The sequence below is a fragment of the Oncorhynchus gorbuscha genome, unplaced genomic scaffold, assembly GCF_021184085.1.
Source record: "Oncorhynchus gorbuscha isolate QuinsamMale2020 ecotype Even-year unplaced genomic scaffold, OgorEven_v1.0 Un_scaffold_1563, whole genome shotgun sequence".
Lineage (NCBI taxonomy): Eukaryota > Metazoa > Chordata > Actinopteri > Salmoniformes > Salmonidae > Oncorhynchus > Oncorhynchus gorbuscha.
The window spans coordinates 62,501-81,274 of record NW_025746302.1 but is presented as its reverse complement, the minus strand read 5'-3'; the positions used below and the strand labels follow the sequence as shown (position 1 = coordinate 81,274).

The 18,774-nt window shown below is 54.5% G+C and overlaps 1 protein-coding gene across 1 annotated transcript in view; it reads left to right on the top strand.

The window, feature by feature from the left end:
* Window positions 1-18,774, top strand: part of LOC124023245 (trinucleotide repeat-containing gene 6A protein-like) — a 66,050-nt gene that overhangs the window by 17,196 nt on the left and 30,080 nt on the right. The window contains 4 exon segments of the mRNA XM_046337781.1: window positions 7,906-8,016; window positions 10,134-10,268; window positions 10,381-10,485; window positions 11,546-11,729. Of these exon segments, the coding sequence (XP_046193737.1) occupies window positions 7,906-8,016; window positions 10,134-10,268; window positions 10,381-10,485; window positions 11,546-11,729 (535 nt within the window).

Sequence of the window (18,774 nt, the reverse complement as noted above, 5' to 3'; positions counted from 1 at the left end):
GGCCTTCTCTCCTCCCTCTCTTCCTCCCTCCGTCCTCTGGGGCCTTCTCTCCTCCCTCTCTCTACCTCCCTCCGTCCTCTGGGGCCTTCTCTCCTCCCTCTCTCTACCTCCCTCCGTCCTCTGGGACCTTCTCTCCTCCCTCTCTTCCTCCCTCCATCCTCTGGGGCCTTCTCTCCTCCCTCTCTCTACCTCCCTCCGTCCTCTGGGACCTTCTCTCCTCCCTCTCTTCACCTCCCTCCGTCCTCTGGGACCTTCTCTCCTCCCTCTCTTCCTCCCTCCATTCTCTGGGGCCTTCTCTCCTCCCTCCCTCCATCCTCTGGGGCCTTCTCTCCTCCCTCCCTCTACCTCCCTCCGTCCTCTGGGGCCTTCTCTCCTCCCTCTCTCTACCTCCCTCCGTCCTCTGGGGCCTTCTCTCCTCCCTCTCTCTACCTCCCTCCGTCCTCTGGGACCTTCTCTCCTCCCTCTCTTCCTCCCTCCATCCTCTGGGGCCTTCTCTCCTCCCTCTCTCTTCCTCCCTCCATCCTCTGGGGCCTTCTCTCCTCCCTCTCTCTACCTCCCTCCATCCTCTGGGGCCTTCTCTCCTCCCTCTCTCTGCCTTCTCTCCTCCCTCTCTCTACCTCCCTCCATCCTCTGGGGCCTTCTTTCCTCCCTCTCTCTACCTCCCTCCATCCTCTGGGGCCTTCTCTCCTCCCTCTCTCTACCTCCCTCCATCCTCTGGGGCCTCTCCTCCCTCTCTCCTCCCTCTCCTCTGGGGCCTTCTCCTCCGTCCTCTGGGGCCTTCTCTCCTCCCTCTCTCTACCTCCCTCCGTCCTCTGGGGCCTTCTCTCCTCCCTCTCTCTACCTCCCTCCGTCCTCTGGGGCCTTCTCTCCTCCCTCTCTCTACCTCCCTCCGTCCTCTGGGGCCTTCTCTCCTCCCTCTCTCTACCTCCCTCCGTCCTCTGGGGCCTTCTCTCCTCCCTCTCTCTACCTCCCTCCGTCCTCTGGGGCCTTCTCTCCTCCCTCTCTCTACCTCCCTCCGTCCTCTGGGGCCTTCTCTCCTCCCTCTCTCTACCTCCCTCCGTCCTCTGGGGCCTTCTCTCCTCCCTCTCTCTACCTCCCTCCGTCCTCTGGGGCCTTCTCTCCTCCCTCTCTCTACCTCCCTCCGTCCTCTGGGGCCTTCTCTCCTCCCTCTCTCTACCTCCCTCCGTCCTCTGGGGCCTTCTCTCCTCCCTCTCTCTACCTCCCTCCGTCCTCTGGGGCCTTCTCTCCTCCCTCTCTCTACCTCCCTCCGTCCTCTGGGGCCTTCTCTCCTCCCTCTCTCTACCTCCCTCCGTCCTCTGGGGCCTTCTCTCCTCCCTCTCTCTACCTCCCTCCGTCCTCTGGGTCCTTCTCTCCTCCCTCCCTCCGTCCTCTGGGGCCTTCTCTCCTCCCTCTCTCTACCTCCCTCCGTCCTCTGGGGCCTTCTCTCCTCCCTCTCTCTTCCTCCCTCCGTCCTCTGGGGCCTTCTCTCCTCCCTCCCTCCATCCTCTGGGGCCTTCTCTCCTCCCTCTCTCTACCTCCCTCCGTCCTCTGGGGCCTTCTCTCCTCCCTCTCTCTACCTCCCTCGTCCTCTGGGGCCTTCTCTCCTCCCTCTCTCTACCTCCCTCCGTCCTCTGGGGCCTTCTCTCCTCCCTCTCTCTACCTCCCTCCGTCCTCTGGGGCCTTCTCTCCTCCCTCTCTCTACCTCCCTCCGTCCTCTGGGGCCTTCTCTCCTCCCTCTCTCTACCTCCCTCCGTCCTCTGGGGCCTTCTCTCCTCCCTCTCTCTACCTCCCTCCGTCCTCTGGGACCTTCTCTCCTCCCTCCCTCCATCCTCTGGGGCCTTCTCTCCTCCCTCCCTCCATCCTCTGGGGCCTTCTCTCCTCCCTCCCTCCGTCCTCTGGGGCCTTCTCTCCTCCCTCTCTCTACCTCCCTCCGTCCTCTGGGGCCTTCTCTCCTCCCTCTCTCTACCTCCCTCCGTCCTCTGGGGCCTTCTCTCCTCCCTCTCTCTACCTCCCTCCGTCCTCTGGGGCCTTCTCTCCTCCCTCTCTACCTCCCGCCGTCCTCTGGGGCCTTCTCTCCTCCCTCTCTCTACCTCCCTCCGTCCTCTGGGGCCTTCTCTCCTCCCTCTCTCTACCTCCCTCCGTCCTCTGGGGCCTTCTCTCCTCCCTCTCTCTACCTCCCTCCGTCCTCTGGGGCCTTCTCTCCTCCCTCTCTCTACCTCCCTCCGTCCTCTGGGGCCTTCTCTCCTCCCTCTCTCTACCTCCCTCCGTCCTCTGGGGCCTTCTCTCCTCCCTCTCTCTACCTCCCTCCGTCCTCTGGGGCCTTCTCTCCTCCCTCCCTCCATCCTCTGGGGCCTTCTCTCCTCCCTCCCTCCATCCTCTGGGGCCTTCTCTCCTCCCTCCCTCCATCCTCTGGGGCCTTCTCTCCTCCCTCTCTCTACCTCCCTCCGTCCTCTGGGGCCTTCTCGCCTCCCTCTCTCTACCTCCCTCCGTCCTCTGGGGCCTTCTCTCCTCCCTCTCTCTACCTCCCTCCGTCCTCTGGGGCCTTCTCTCCTCCCTCTCTCTACCTCCCTCCATCCTCTTGGGCCTTCTCTCCTCCCTCTTCTCTACCTCCCTCCTTCCTCTGGGGCCTTCTCTCCTCCCTCTCTTCCTCCCTCCATCCTCTGGGGCCTTCTCTCCTCCCTCCCTCCATCCTCTGGGGCCTTCTCTCCTCCCTCCCTCTACCTCCCTCCGTCCTCTGGGGCCTTCTCTCCTCCCTCTCTCTACCTCCCTCCGTCCTCTGGGACCTTCTCTCCTCCCTCTCTTCACCTCCCTCCGTCCTCTGGGACCTTCTCTCCTCCCTCTCTTCCTCCCTCCATTCTCTGGGGCCTTCTCTCCTCCCTCCCTCCATCCTCTGGGGCCTTCTCTCCTCCCTCCCTCCATCCTCTGGGGCCTTCTCTCCTCCCTCCCTCTACCTCCCTCCGTCCTCTGGGGCCTTCTCTCCTCCCTCTCTCTACCTCCCTCCGTCCTCTGGGGCCTTCTCTCCTCCCTCTCTCTACCTCCCTCCGTCCTCTGGGACCTTCTCTCCTCCCTCTCTTCCTCCCTCCATCCTCTGGGGCCTTCTCTCCTCCCTCTCTCTTCCTCCCTCCATCCTCTGGGGCCTTCTCTCCTCCCTCTCTTCCTCCCTCCGTCCTCTGGGGCCTTCTCTCCTCCCTCTCTCTACCTCCCTCCGTCCTCTGGGGCCTTCTCTCCTCCCTCTCTCTACCTCCCTCCGTCCTCTGGGACCTTCTCTCCTCCCTCTCTTCCTCCCTCCATCCTCTGGGGCCTTCTCTCCTCCCTCTCTCTACCTCCCTCCGTCCTCTGGGACCTTCTCTCCTCCCTCTCTTCACCTCCCTCCGTCCTCTGGGACCTTCTCTCCTCCCTCTCTTCCTCCCTCCATTCTCTGGGGCCTTCTCTCCTCCCTCCCTCCATCCTCTGGGGCCTTCTCTCCTCCCTCCCTCTACCTCCCTCCGTCCTCTGGGGCCTTCTCTCCTCCCTCTCTTCACCTCCCTCCGTCCTCTGGGACCTTCTCTCCTCCCTCTCTTCCTCCCTCCATTCTCTGGGGCCTTCTCTCCTCCCTCCCTCCATCCTCTGGGGCCTTCTCTCCTCCCTCCCTCTACCTCCCTCCGTCCTCTGGGGCCTTCTCTCCTCCCTCTCTCTACCTCCCTCCGTCCTCTGGGGCCTTCTCTCCTCCCTCTCTCTACCTCCCTCCGTCCTCTGGGACCTTCTCTCCTCCCTCTCTTCCTCCCTCCATCCTCTGGGGCCTTCTCTCCTCCCTCTCTCTTCCTCCCTCCATCCTCTGGGGCCTTCTCTCCTCCCTCTCTCTACCTCCCTCCATCCTCTGGGGCCTTCTCTCCTCCCTCTCTCTGCCTTCTCTCCTCCCTCTCTCTACCTCCCTCCATCCTCTGGGGCCTTCTTTCCTCCCTCTCTCTACCTCCCTCCATCCTCTGGGGCCTTCTCTCCTCCCTCTCTCTACCTCCCTCCATCCTCTGGGGCCTTCTCTCCTCCCTCTCTCTACCTCCCTCCATCCTCTGGGGCCTTCTCTCCTCCCTCTCTCTTCCTCCCTCCATCCTCTGGGGCCTTCTCTCCTCCCTCTCTCTTCCTCCCTCCATCCTCTGGGGCCTTCTCTCCTCCCTCTCTCTTCCTCCCTCCATCCTCTGGGGCCTTCTCTCCTCCCTCTCTCTTCCTCCCTCCATCCTCTGGGACCTTCTCTCCTCCCTCTCTCTTCCTCCCTCCATCCTCTGGGGCCTTCTCTCCTCCCTCTCTCTTCCTCCCTCCATCCTCTGGGGCCTTCTCTCCTCCCTCTCTCTTCCTCCCTCCATCCTCTGGGGCCTTCTCTCCTCCCTCTCTCCTCCCTCCCTCCGTCCTCTGGGGCCTTCTCTCCTCCCTCCCTCCGTCCTCTGGGGCCTTCTCTCCTCCCTCTCTCTACCTCCCTCCGTCCTCTGGGGCCTTCTCTCCTCCCTCTCTCTACCTCCCTCCGTCCTCTGGGGCCTTCTCTCCTCCCTCTCTCTACCTCCCTCCGTCCTCTGGGCCTTCTCTCCTCCCTCTCTCTACCTCCCTCCGTCCTCTGGGGCCTTCTCTCCTCCCTCTCTCTACCTCCCTCCGTCCTCTGGGACCTTCTCTCCTCCCTCCCTCCATCCTCTGGGGCCTTCTCTCCTCCCTCCCTCCATCCTCTGGGGCCTTCTCTCCTCCCTCTCTCTACCTCCCTCCGTCCTCTGGGGCCTTCTCTCCTCCCTCTCTCTACCTCCCTCCGTCCTCTGGGGCCTTCTCTCCTCCCTCTCTCTACCTCCCTCCGTCCTTTGGGGCCTTCTCTCCTCCCTCTCTCTACCTCCCTCCGTCCTCTTGGGCCTTCTCTCCTCCCTCTTCTCTACCTCCCTCCATCCTCTGGGGCCTTCTCTCCTCCCTCTCTTCCTCCCTCCATCCTCTGGGGCCTTCTCTCCTCCCTCTCTTCCTCCCTCCATCCTCTGGGGCCTTCTCTCCTCCCTCCCTCCATCCTCTGGGGCCTTCTCTCCTCCCTCCCTCTACCTCCCTCCGTCCTCTGGGGCCTTCTCTCCTCCCTCTCTCTACCTCCCTCCGTCCTCTGGGACCTTCTCTCCTCCCTCTCTTCACCTCCCTCCGTCCTCTGGGACCTTCTCTCCTCCCTCTCTTCCTCCCTCCATTCTCTGGGGCCTTCTCTCCTCCCTCCCTCCATCCTCTGGGGCCTTCTCTCCTCCCTCCCTCTACCTCCCTCCGTCCTCTGGGGCCTTCTCTCCTCCCTCTCTCTACCTCCCTCCGTCCTCTGGGGCCTTCTCTCCTCCCTCTCTCTACCTCCCTCCGTCCTCTGGGACCTTCTCTCCTCCCTCTCTTCCTCCCTCCATCCTCTGGGGCCTTCTCTCCTCCCTCTCTCTTCCTCCCTCCATCCTCTGGGGCCTTCTCTCCTCCCTCTCTCTTCCTCCCTCCATCCTCTGGGGCCTTCTCTCCTCCCTCTCTTCCTCCCTCCATCCTCTGGGGCCTTCTCTCCTCCATCCCTCCATCCTCTGGGGCCTTCTCTCCTCCATCCCTCCATCCTCTGGGGCCTTCTCTCCTCCCTCTCTCTACCTCCCTCCGTCCTCTGGGGCCTTCTCTCCTCCCTCTCTCTACCTCCCTCCGTCCTCTGGGGCCTTCTCTCCTCCCTCTCTCTACCTCCCTCCGTCCTCTGGGGCCTTCTCTCCTCCCTCTCTCTACCTCCCTCCGTCCTCTGGGGCCTTCTCTCCTCCCTCCCTCCATCCTCTGGGGCCTTCTCTCCTCCCTCTCTCTACCTCCCTCCGTCCTCTGGGGCCTTCTCTCCTCCCTCTCTTCCTCCCTCCATCCTCTGGGGCCTTCTCTCCTCCCTCCCTCCATCCTCTGGAGCCTTCTCTCCTCCCTCTCTCTACCTCCCTCCATCCTCTGGGGCCTTCTCTCCTCCCTCTCTCTACCTCCCTCCATCCTCTGGGGCCTTCTCTCCTCCCTCTCTCTACCTCCCTCCATCCTCTGGGGCCTTCTCTCCTCCCTCTCTCTTCCTCCCTCCATCCTCTGGGGCCTTCTCTCCTCCCTCTCTCTTCCTCCCTCCATCCTCTGGGGCCTTCTCTCCTCCCTCTCTCTTCCTCCCTCCATCCTCTGGGGCCTTCTCTCCTCCCTCTCTCTTCCTCCCTCCATCCTCTGGGGCCTTCTCTCCTCCCTCTCTTCCTCCCTCCATCCTCTGGGGCCTTCTCTCCTCCCTCTCTCTTCCTCCCTCCATCCTCTGGGGCCTTCTCTCCTCCCTCTCTCTTCCTCCCTCCATCCTCTGGGGCCTTCTCTCCTCCCTCTCTCTTCCTCCCTCCATCCTCTGGGGCCTTCTCTCCTCCCTCTCTCTTCCTCCCTCCATCCTCTGGGACCTTCTCTCCTCCATCCCTCCATCCTCTGGGGCCTTCTCTCCTCCCTCTCTCTACCTCCCTCCATCCTCTGGGGCCTTCTCTCCTCCCTCTCTCTACCTCCCTCCATCCTCTGGGACCTTCTCTCCTCCCTCTCTCTGCCTTCTCTCCTCCCTCTCTCTACCTCCCTCCGTCCTCTGGGGCCTTCTCTCCTCCCTCTCTCTACCTCCCTCCGTCCTCTTGGGCCTTCTCTCCTCCCTCTTCTCTACCTCCCTCCGTCCTCTTGGGCCTTCTCTCCTCCCTCTCTTCCTCCCTCCATCCTCTGGGGCCTTCTCTCCTCCCTCCCTCCATCCTCTGGGGCCTTCTCTCCTCCCTCCCTCTACCTCCCTCCGTCCTCTGGGGCCTTCTCTCCTCCCTCTCTCTACCTCCCTCCGTCCTCTGGGACCTTCTCTCCTCCCTCTCTTCACCTCCCTCCGTCCTCTGGGACCTTCTCTCCTCCCTCTCTTCCTCCCTCTCTTCCTCCCTCCATTCTCTGGGGCCTTCTCTCCTCCCTCCCTCCATCCTCTGGGTCCTTCTCTCCTCCCTCCCTCCATCCTCTGGGGCCTTCTCTCCTCCCTCTCTCTACCTCCCTCCGTCCTCTGGGGCCTTCTCTCCTCCCTCTCTCTACCTCCCTCCGTCCTCTGGGACCTTCTCTCCTCCCTCTCTTCCTCCCTCCATCCTCTGGGGCCTTCTCTCCTCCCTCCCTCCATCCTCTGGGGCCTTCTCTCCTCCCTCTCTCTACCTCCCTCCGTCCTCTGGGGCCTTCTCTCCTCCCTCTCTCTACCTCCCTTCGTCCTCTGGGGCCTTCTCTCCTCCCTCTCTCTACCTTCCTCCATCCTCTGGGACCTTCTCTCCCTCCTCTCTCTTCCTCCCTCCATCCTCTGGGGCCTTCTCTCCTCCCTCTCTCTTCCTCCCTCCATCCTCTGGGGCCTTCTCTCCTCCCTCTCTCTACCTCCCTTCGTCCTCTGGGGCCTTCTCTCCTCCCTCTCTCTACCTCCCTCCATCCTCTGGGACCTTCTCTCCCTCCTCTCTCTTCCTCCCTCCATCCTCTGGGGCCTTCTCTCCTCCCTCTCTCTTCCTCCCTCCATCCTCTGGGGCCTTCTCTCCTCCCTCATCTGTCCGTCTGTCCTTGCCTCTGCAGCTCTCCCTACCGCTCTCTGCTTATGATCGCTCCGCCTCGGAGGAGCTCTCCTCCAATCACGGCATGAGCTTTTCCCCCTCCCACTCTGCTCAGCCTATCCCCTCTCTCTGCTCAGGGCAGGCTCCAACCCCCTCTGTCTCTGAGGCTGGTAGGCAGGTGAGTGGTTACGCTGCTCTTGAATTTAGTGTGTGTGTCTTGTGTGTTTCAGTCCTCTTAACGTGTGTGTGTGTGTGTGTGTGTGTGTGTGTGTGTGTGTGTGTGTGTGTGTGTGTGTGTGTGTGTGTGTGTGTGTGTGTGTGTGTGTGTGTGTGTGTGTGTGTGTGTGTGTGTGTGTGTGTGTGTGTGTGTGTGTGTTAGTTACAGAATGTAAACTCCATGTATGGCAGCAGTGCAGTACCATCTCATAACGCTCCCCTCAACTCAGCCCAGAACAATCTCCGTAACCAAGTGCCTCCACCCGTCCTGTCCTCTCAGGTACGCGCACGCACGCACGCACACACACACACACACACACACACACACACACACAATATATGTGGCCACCGATGAACTACCTGGTGTGATCATCTAAGGATGTTAACCAGACTGTCCCTTTAAAGGGGATGTTAACCAGACTGTCCCTTTAAAGGGGATGTTAACCAGACTGTCCCTTTAAAGGGGATGTTAACCAGACTGTCCCTTTAAAGGGGATGTTAACCAGACTGTCCCTTTAAAGGGGATGTTAACCGGGAGGTCCCTTTAAAGGGGATGTTAACCAGACTGTCCCTTTAAAGGGGATGTTAACCAGACTGTCCCTTTAAAGGGGATGTTAACCAGACTGTCCCTTTAAAGGGGATGTTAACCAGACTGTCCCTTTAAAGGGGATGTTAACCAGACTGTCCCTTTAAAGGGGATGTTAACCGGGAGGTCCCTTTAAAGGGGATGTTAACCAGACTGTCCCTTTAAAGGGGATGTTAACCAGACTGTCCCTTTAAAGGGGATGTTAACCAGACTGTCCCTTTAAAGGGGATGTTAACCAGACTGTCCCTTTAAAGGGGATGTTAACCAGACTGTCCCTTTAAAGGGGATGTTAACCAGACTGTCCCTTTAAAGGGGATGTTAACCAGACTGTCCCTTTAAGGGGGGTGTTAACCAGACTGTCCCTTTAAAGGGGATGTTAACCGGGAGGTCCCTTTAAAGGGGATGTTAACCGGGAGGTCCCTTTAAAGGGGATGTTAACCGGGAGGTCCCTTTAAGGGGGATGTTAACCGGGAGGTCCCTTTGAGGGGGATGTTAACCGGGAGGTCCCTTTGAGGGGGATGTTAACCGGGAGGTCCCTTTGAGGGGCGTTAACCGGGAGGTCCCTTTGAGGGGGATGTTAACCGGGAGGTCCCTTTGAGGGGGACGTTAACCGGGAGGTCCCTTTGAGGGGGACGTTAACCGGGAGGTCCCTTTGAGGGGGACGTTAACCGGGAGGTCCCTTTGAGGGGGACGTTAACCGGGAGGTCCCTTTGAGGGGGACGTTAACCGGGAGGTCCCTTTGAGGGGGACGTTAACCGGGGTCCCTTTGAGGGGGACGTTAACCGGGGGTCCCTTTGAGGGGGACGTTAACCGGGGTCCCTTTGAGGGGACGTTGACCGGGGGGTCCCTTTGAGGGGGACGTTGACCGGGGGGTCCCTTTGAGGGGGACGTTGACCGGGAGGTCCCTTTGAGGGGGACGTTGACCGGGGGGCCCCTTTGAGGGGGACGTTGACCGGGAGGTCCCTTTAAAGGGGATGTTCAACCTCCTGAAGGTCCAATAATATTCTCCCCATTGCCTTACTATTGACATCTCTACTGAAGTATCTAGAGGTCTGACTCTGTTCTACTCATCCAGTGCAGGAGGTCTGACTCTGTTCTACTCATCTAGTTGTCCTCCCAGTGCAGGAGGTCTGACTCTGTTCTACTCATCCAGTGCAGGAGGTCTGACTCTGTTCTACTCATCTAGTTGTCCTCCCAGTGCAGGAGGTCTGACTCTGTTCTACTCATCTAGTTGTCCTCCCAGTGCAGGAGGCCTGACTCTGTTCTACTCATCTAGTTGTCCTCTCAGTGCAGGAGGCCTGACTCTGTTCTACTCATCTAGTTGTCCTCCCAGTGCAGGAGGTCTGACTCTGTTCTACTCATCCAGTGCAGGAGGTCTGACTCTGTTCTACTCATCTAGTTGTCCTCCCAGTGCAGGAGGTCTGACTCTGTTCTACTCATCTAGCTGTCCTCCCAGTGCAGGAGGTCTGACTCTGTTCTACTCATCTAGCTGTCCTCCCAGTGCAGGAGGTCTGACTCTGTTCTACTAATCTAGCTGTCCTCCCAGTGCAGGAGGTCTGACTCTGTTCTACTAATCTAGCTGTCCTCCCAGTGCAGGAGGTCTGACTCTGTTCTACTAATCTAGCTGTCCTCCCAGTGCAGGAGGCCTGACTCTGTTCTACTCATCTAGCTGTCCTCCCAGTGCAGGAGGTCTGACTCTGTTCTACTCATCTAGTTGTCCTCCCAGTGCAGGAGGTCTGACTCTGTTCTACTCATCCCAGTGCAGGAGGTCTGACTGTTCTACTAATCTAGTTGATGTGACTGTGTTTCAGGTCCCTCCCTCTCTCCTGAAGTACCCTCCCAGTGCAGGAGGTCTGAACCTGTTTGGTCCACAGCAAGTAGCTGTCCTCAACCAGCTGTCTCAACTCAACCAGCTGTCTCAACTCAACCAGCTTAACCAGTTACAGGTTAGCACACACACACACACTGTCATACACAGGTTAACACACACCTCTTAACCCTGATGTCAGCTAACTCAGATCTGACATCTAGTGTAATTCCTGCCGTTTGTCTCCACAGCGTCTCCTCCTCCAGCAGTCTCAGCAGCAGAGTCAGAGACAGATGCCTGTTGGACAGCAGCAGAGTCACAGACCCATGCCTGTGGGACGCCAGCAGGACCAGCAGGTACATACTGGCTCTGTCTGTCTGTCTGCCTGTCTCTGTCTGTCTGCCTGTCTCTGTCTGTCTGTTTCTGTCTGCCTGTCTCTGTCTGTCTGTGTCTGTCTGTCTCTGTCTGTCTCTGTCTGCCTGTTTCTGTCTGTCTGTGTCTGTCTGTCTGTGTCTGTCTGTCTGTCTCTGTCTGTCTGTCTCTGTCTGTCTGTCTCTGTCTGTCTCTGTCTGTCTGTCTGTCTCTCTGTCTGTCTGTCTCTCTGTCTGTCTGTCTCTCTGTCTGTCTGTCTCTCTGTCTGTCTGTCTCTCTGTCTCGGTGTTGTCTGTCTCTCGGTTCTGTCTTGTCTGTCTCTTGGTTCTGTCTTGTCTGTCTCTCGGTTCTGTTTGTCTGTCTGTCTGTCTGTCTGTCTGTCTGTCTGTCTGTCTGTCTGTCTGTCTGTCTGTCTGTCTGTCTGTCTGTCTGTCTCGGTGTTGTCTGTCTGTCTGTCTGTCTCTGCCTGTCTCGGTGTTGTCTGTCTCTCGGTGTTGTCTGTATCTCTGTCTCTGTCTGTCTGTCTGTGTCTCTGTTGGTTATTTTCCGATACTAGTCCATAGTACAGACTAACTGTCTCTGCCTGTCTGTCTGTCTCTGCCTGTCTCGGTGTTGTCTGTCTCTCTGTCTCTCTGTCTCTGTCTCTCTGTCTCTCTGTCTCGGTGTTGTCTGTCTCTCGGTGTTGTCTGTCTCTCGGTGTTGTCTGTCTCTCGGTGTTGTCTGTCTCTCGGTGTTGTCTGTCTGTCTGTGTCTCTGTTGGTTATTTTCCGATACTAGTCCATAGTACAGACTAACTGTCTCTGCCTGTCTCGGTGTTGTCTGTCTCTCTGTCTCGGTGTTGTCTGTCTCTCTGTCTCGGTGTTGTCTGTCTCTCGGTGTTGTCTGTCTCTCTGTCTCGGTGTTGTCTGTCTCTCTGTCTCGGTGTTGTCTGTCTCTCGGTGTTGTCTGTCTGTCTGTGTCTCTGTTGGTTATTTTCCGATACTAGTCCATAGTACAGACTAACTGTCTGTGCCTCCATCTAACCCCTCCCTTCTCTGTGTGCAGGGCCGTCCTATTGGTTCGTCCCAGTCGATGATGCAGCCTCCGCAACACCTCGACCACTCCCTCTTGAAGCAGAACCCCGCCCACCAGCCCCTCAAGTCCTACATGGACAACTACATGCCCCAGAATGCATCTGAGCTGCAGAAGGAGCCCAACCACATGGGCTCCTTTACCAACTTCCCTTTAGGTAGGCCTTCATGATGACTGAAGGAAATATCTGATAATTTAGTAGGGTCCTCACACCCAGGGGGCCCTCACACCCAGGGGGTCCTCACACCCAGGGGGCCCTCACACCCAGGGGGCCCTCACACCCAGGGGGCCCTCACACCCAGGGGGTCCTCACACCCAGGGGGCCCTCACACCCAGGGGGCCCTCACACCCAGGGGGTCCTCACACCCAGGGGGCCCTCACACCCAGGGGGTCCTCACACCCAGGGGGTCCTCACACCCAGGGGGCCCTCACACCCAGGGGGCCCTCACACCCAGGGGGCCCTCACACCCAGGGGGCCCTCACACCCAGGGGGTCCTCACACCCAGGGGGCCCTCACACCCAGGGGGCCCTCACACCCAGGAGGCCCTCACACCCAGGGGGCCCTCACACCCAGGGGGCCCTCACACCCAGGGGGTCCTCACACCCAGGGGGCCCTCACACCCAGGGGGCCCTCACACCCAGGGGGCCCTCACACCCAGGGGGCCCTCACACCCAGGGGGTCCTCACACCCAGGGGGTCTGCTGTGATAGACTAGTGTCCTGTCCAGGGGGCCCTCACACCCAGGGGGCCTGCTGTGATAGACTAGTGTCCTGTCCAGGGGGCCCTCACACCCAGGGGGCCTGCTGCGATAGATTAGTGTCCTGTCCAGGGGGTGTCCTGTCCAGGGGGCCCTCACACCCAGGGGGTCTGCTGTGATTGACTAGTGTCCTGTCCAGGGGGCCCTCACACCCAGGGGGCCTGCTGTGATAGACTAGTGTCCTGTCCAGGGGGTGTCCTGGTGTCTACGTAGGGCCCTCACACCCAGGGGGCCTGCTGTGATAGACTAGTGTCCTGTCCAGGGGGTGTCCTGTCCAGGGGGTGTCCTGTACATCAAGCTGTCTCACTACAGAAACAGGAGACAGACTAGTGTCCTGTCCAGGGGGTGTCCTGTACATCAAGCTGTCTCACTACAGAAACAGGAGATAGACTAGTGTCCCGGTACAGCAAGCTGTCTCTCTACAGAAACAGGAGACAGACTAGTGTCCTGTCCAGGGGGTGTCCTGTACATCAAGCTGTCTCTCTACAGAAACAGGAGATAGACTAGTGTCCTGTCCAGGGGGTGTCCTGTACATCAAGCTGTCTCTCTACAGAAACAGGAGATAGACTAGTGTCCCGGTACATCAAGCTGTCTCTCTACAGGAGACAGACTAGTGTCCTGTCCAGGGGGTGTCCTGGTACATCAAGCTGTCTCACTACAGGAGACAGACTAGTGTCCTGTCCAGGGGGTGTCCTGTACATCAAGCTGTCTCACTACAGGAGATAGACTAGTGTCCTGTCCAGGGTGTGTCCTGTACATCAAGCTGTCTCACTACAGGAGACAGACTAGTGTCCCCTCCAGGGGGTGTCCTGGAACATCAAGCTGTCTCTCTACAGGAGATAGACTAGTGTCCTGTCCAGGGGGTGTCCTGGTACATCAAGCTGTCTCACTACAGAAACAGGAGATAGACTAGTGTCCTGTCCAGGGGGTGTCCTGGTACATCAAGCTGTCTCACTACAGAAACAGGAGATAGACTAGTGTCCTGTCCAGGGGGTGTCCTGTACATCAAGCTGTCTCACTACAGGAGACAGACTAGTGTCCTGTACATCAAGCTGTCTCTCTACAGAAACAGGAGACAGACTAGTGTCCTGTCCAGGGGGTGTCCTGTACATCAAGCTGTCTCACTACAGAAACAGGAGACAGACTAGTGTCCTGTCCAGGCGGTGTCCTGGTACATCAAGCTGTCTCACTACAGAAACAGGAGACAGACTAGTGTCCTGTCCAGGGGGTGTCCTGTCCAGGGGGTGTCCTGTACATCAAGCTGTCTCTCTACAGAAACAGGAGACAGACTAGTGTCCTGTCCAGGGGGTGTCCTGGTACATCAAGCTGTCTCTCTACAGAAACAGGAGATAGTCTAGTGTCCTGTCCAGGGGGTGTCCTGTCCAGGGGTGTCCTGTACATTAAGCTGTCTCACTATAGAAACAGGAGACAGACTAGTGTCCTGTACATCAAGCTGTCTCACTACAGAAACAGGAGACAGACTAGTGTCCTGTCCAGGGGGTGTCCTGTACATCAAGCTGTCTCACTACAGAAACAGGAGACAGACTAGTGTCCTGTCCAGGGGGTGTCCTGTACATCAAGCTGTCTCACTACAGAAACAGGAGACAGACTAGTGTCCTGTCCAGGGGGTGACCTGGTGTCTACGTAGTCCTGTAGTTCTAGACAGTGTTTTATCCTGGTGTCTACGTAGTTCTAGACAGTGTTTTATCCTGGTGTCTACGTAGTTCTGTAGTTCTAGACAGTGTTTTATCCTGGTGTCTACGTAGTTCTAGACAGTGTTTTATCCTGGTGTCTATGTAGTTCTGTAGTTCTAGACAGTGTTTATCCTGGTGTCTACGTAGTTCTGTAGTTCTAGACAGTGTTTTATCCTGGTGTCTACGTAGTTCTGTAGTTCTAGACAGTGTTTTATCCTGGTGTCTACGTAGTTCTAGACAGTGTTTTATCCTGGTGTCTACGTAGTTCTGTAGTTCTAGACAGTGTTTTATCCTGGTGTCTACGTAGTCCTGTAGTTCTAGACAGTGTTTTATCCTGGTGTCTACGTAGTCCTGTAGTTCTAGACAGTGTTTATCCTGGTGTCTACGTAGTTCTAGACAGTGTTTTATCCTGGTGTCTACGTAGTTCTAGACAGTGTTTTATCCTGGTGTCTACGTAGTTCTGTAGTTCTAGACAGTGTTTTATCCTGGTGTCTACGTAGTTCTAGACTGTGTTTTATCCTGGTGTCTACGTAGTTCTAGACAGTATTTTATCCTGGTGTCTACGTAGTCCTGTAGTTCTAGACAGTGTTTTATCCTGGTGTCTACGTAGTTCTGTAGTTCTAGACAGTGTTTTATCCTGGTGTCTACGTAGTCCTGTAGTTCTAGACAGTGTTTTATCCTGGTGTCTACGTAGTTCTAGACAGTGTTTTATCCTGGTGTCTACGTAGTTCTGTAGTTCTAGACAGTGTTTTATCCTGGTGTCTACGTAGTTCTGTAGTTCTAGACAGTGTTTTATCCTGGTGTCTACGTAGTTCTAGACAGTGTTTTATCCTGGTGTCTACGTAGTTCTAGACAGTATTTTATCCTGGTGTCTACGTAGTCCTGTAGTTCTAGACAGTGTTTTATCCTGGTGTCTACGTAGTTCTGTAGTTCTAGACAGTGTTTTATCCTGGTGTCTACGTAGTTCTAGACAGTGTTTTATCCTGGTGTCTACGTAGTTCTAGACAGTGTTTTATCCTGGTGTCTACGTAGTTCTAGACAGTGTTTTATCCTGGTGTCTACGTAGTTCTAGACAGTGTTTTATCCTGGTGTCTACGTAGTTCTAGACAGTGTTTTATCCTGGTGTCTACGTAGTTCTAGACAGTGTTTTATCCTGGTGTCTACGTAGTCCTGTAGTTCTAGACAGTGTTTATCCTGGTGTCTACGTAGTTCTGTAGTTCTAGACAGTGTTTTATCCTGGTGTCTACGTAGTTCTGTAGTTCTAGACAGTGTTTTGTCCTGGTGTCTACGTAGTTCTAGACAGTGTTTTATCCTGGTGTCTACGTAGTTCTAGACAGTGTTTTATCCTGGTGTCTACGTAGTTCTAGACAGTGTTTTATCCTGGTGTCTACGTAGTCCTGTAGTTCTAGACAGTGTTTATCCTGGTGTCTACGTAGTTCTGTAGTTCTAGACAGTGTTTTATCCTGGTGTCTACGTAGTTCTAGACAGTGTTTTATCCTGGTGTCTACGTAGTTCTAGACAGTGTTTTATCCTGGTGTCTACGTAGTTCTAGACAGTGTTTTATCCTGGTGTCTACGTAGTTCTGGTGTCTACGACAGTGTTTTATCCTGGTGTCTACGTAGTTCTAGACAGTGTTTTATCCTGGTGTCTACGTAGTTCTAGACAGTGTTTTATCCTGGTGTCTACGTAGTCCTGTAGTTCTAGACAGTGTTTATCCTGGTGTCTACGTAGTTCTGTAGTTCTAGACAGTGTTTTATCCTGGTGTCTACGTAGTTCTGTAGTTCTAGACAGTGTTTTATCCTGGTGTCTACGTAGTTCTAGACAGTGTTTTATCCTGGTGTCTACGTAGTTCTAGACAGTGTTTTATCCTGGTGTCTACGTAGTTCTAGACAGTGTTTTATCCTGGTGTCTACGTAGTTCTAGACAGTGTTTTATCCTGGTGTCTACGTAGTTCTAGACAGTGTTTTATCCTGGTGTCTACGTAGTTCTAGACAGTGTTTTATCCTGGTGTCTACGTAGTCCTGTAGTTCTAGACAGTGTTTTATCCTGGTGTCTACGTAGTTCTAGACAGTGTTTTATCCTGGTGTCTACGTAGTTCTAGACAGTGTTTTATCCTGGTGTCTACGTAGTTCTAGACAGTGTTTTATCCTGGTGTCTACGTAGTTCTAGACAGTGTTTTATCCTGGTGTCTACGTAGTTCTAGACAGTATTTTATCCTGGTGTCTACGTAGTCCTGTAGTTCTAGACAGTGTTTTATCCTGGTGTCTACGTAGTTCTGTAGTTCTAGACAGTGTTTTATCCTGGTGTCTACGTAGTTCTAGACAGTGTTTTATCCTGGTGTCTACGTAGTTCTAGACAGTGTTTTATCCTGGTGTCTACGTAGTTCTAGACAGTGTTTTATCCTGGTGTCTACGTAGTTCTAGACAGTGTTTTATCCTGGTGTCTACGTAGTTCTAGACAGTGTTTTATCCTGGTGTCTACGTAGTTCTAGACAGTGTTTTATCCTGGTGTCTACGTAGTCCTGTAGTTCTAGACAGTGTTTATCCTGGTGTCTACGTAGTTCTGTAGTTCTAGACAGTGTTTTATCCTGGTGTCTACGTAGTTCTGTAGTTCTAGACAGTGTTTTGTCCTGGTGTCTACGTAGTTCTAGACAGTGTTTTATCCTGGTGTCTACGTAGTTCTAGACAGTGTTTTATCCTGGTGTCTACGTAGTTCTAGACAGTGTTTTATCCTGGTGTCTACGTAGTCCTGTAGTTCTAGACAGTGTTTATCCTGGTGTCTACGTAGTTCTGTAGTTCTAGACAGTGTTTTATCCTGGTGTCTACGTAGTTCTAGACAGTGTTTTATCCTGGTGTCTACGTAGTTCTAGACAGTGTTTTATCCTGGTGTCTACGTAGTTCTAGACAGTGTTTTATCCTGGTGTCTACGTAGTTCTAGACAGTGTTTTATCCTGGTGTCTACGTAGTTCTAGACAGTGTTTTATCCTGGTGTCTACGTAGTTCTAGACAGTGTTTTATCCTGGTGTCTACGTAGTCCTGTAGTTCTAGACAGTGTTTATCCTGGTGTCTACGTAGTTCTGTAGTTCTAGACAGTGTTTTATCCTGGTGTCTAGACAGTGTTTTATCGTAGTTCTGTAGTTCTAGACAGTGTTTTATCCTGGTGTCTACGTAGTTCTAGACAGTGTTTTATCCTGGTGTCTACGTAGTTCTAGACAGTGTTTTATCCTGGTGTCTACGTAGTTCTAGACAGTGTTTTATCCTGGTGTCTACGTAGTTCTAGACAGTGTTTTATCCTGGTGTCTAGTTCTAGACAGTGTTTTATCCTGGTGTCTACGTAGTCCTGTAGTTCTAGACAGTGTTTTATCCTGGTGTCTACGTAGTTCTAGACAGTGTTTTATCCTGGTGTCTACGTAGTTCTAGACAGTGTTTATCCTGGTGTCTACGTAGTTCTGTAGTTCTAGACAGTGTTTTATCCTGGTGTCTACGTAGTTCTAGACAGTGTTTTATCCTGGTGTCTACGTAGTTCTAGACAGTGTTTTATCCTGGTGTCTACGTAGTTCTAGACAGTGTTTTATCCTGGTGTCTACGTAGTTCTAGACAGTGTTTTATCCTGGTGTCTACGTAGTTCTAGACAGTGTTTTATCCTGGTGTCTACGTAGTTCTAGACAGTGTTTTATCCTGGTGTCTACGTAGTTCTAGACAGTGTTTTATCCTGGTGTCTATGTAGTTCTGTAGTTCTAGACAGTGTTTTATCCTGGTGTCTACGTAGTTCTGTAGTTCTAGACAGTGTTTTATCCTGGTGTCTACGTAGTTCTAGACAGTGTTTTATCCTGGTGTCTACGTAGTTCTAGACAGTGTTTTATCCTGGTGTCTACGTAGTTCTGTAGTTCTAGACAGTGTTTTATCCTGGTGTCTACGTAGTCCTGTAGTTCTAGACAGTGTTTTATCCTGGTGTCTACGTAGTTCTGTAGTTCTAGACAGTGTTTTATCCTGGTGTCTACGTAGTTCTAGACAGTGTTTTATCCTGGTGTCTACGTAGTTCTAGACAGTGTTTTATCCTGGTGTCTACGTAGTTCTAGACAGTGTTTTATCCTGGTGTCTACGTAGTTCTAGACAGTGTTTTATCCTGGTGTCTACGTAGTTCTAGACAGTGTTTTATCCTGGTGTCTATGTAGTTCTGTAGTTCTAGACAGTGTTTTATCCTGGTGTCTACGTAGTTCTGTAGTTCTAGACAGTGTTTTATCCTGGTGTCTACGTAGTTCTGTAGTTCTAGACAGTGTTTTATCCTGGTGTCTATGTAGTTCTAGACAGTGTTTTATCCTGGTGTCTACGTAGTTCTGTAGTTCTAGACAGTGTTTTATCCTGGTGTCTACGTAGTTCTGTAGTTCTAGACAGTGTTTTATCCTGGTGTCTACGTAGTTCTAGACAGTGTTTTATCCTGGTGTCTACGTAGTCCTGTAGTTCTAGACAGTGTTTTATCCTGGTGTCTACGTAGTTCTAGACAGTGTTTTATCCTGGTGTCTATGTAGTTCTAGACAGTGTTTTATCCTGGTGTCTACGTAGTCCTGTAGTTCTAGACAGTGTTTTATCCTGGTGTCTACGTAGTTCTAGACAGTGTTTTATCCTGGTGTCTACGTAGTTCTAGACAGTGTTTTATCCTGGTGTCTACGTAGTTCTAGACAGTGTTTTATCCTGGTGTCTACGTAGTTCTGTAGTTCTAGACAGTGTTTTATCCTGGTGTCTACGTAGTTC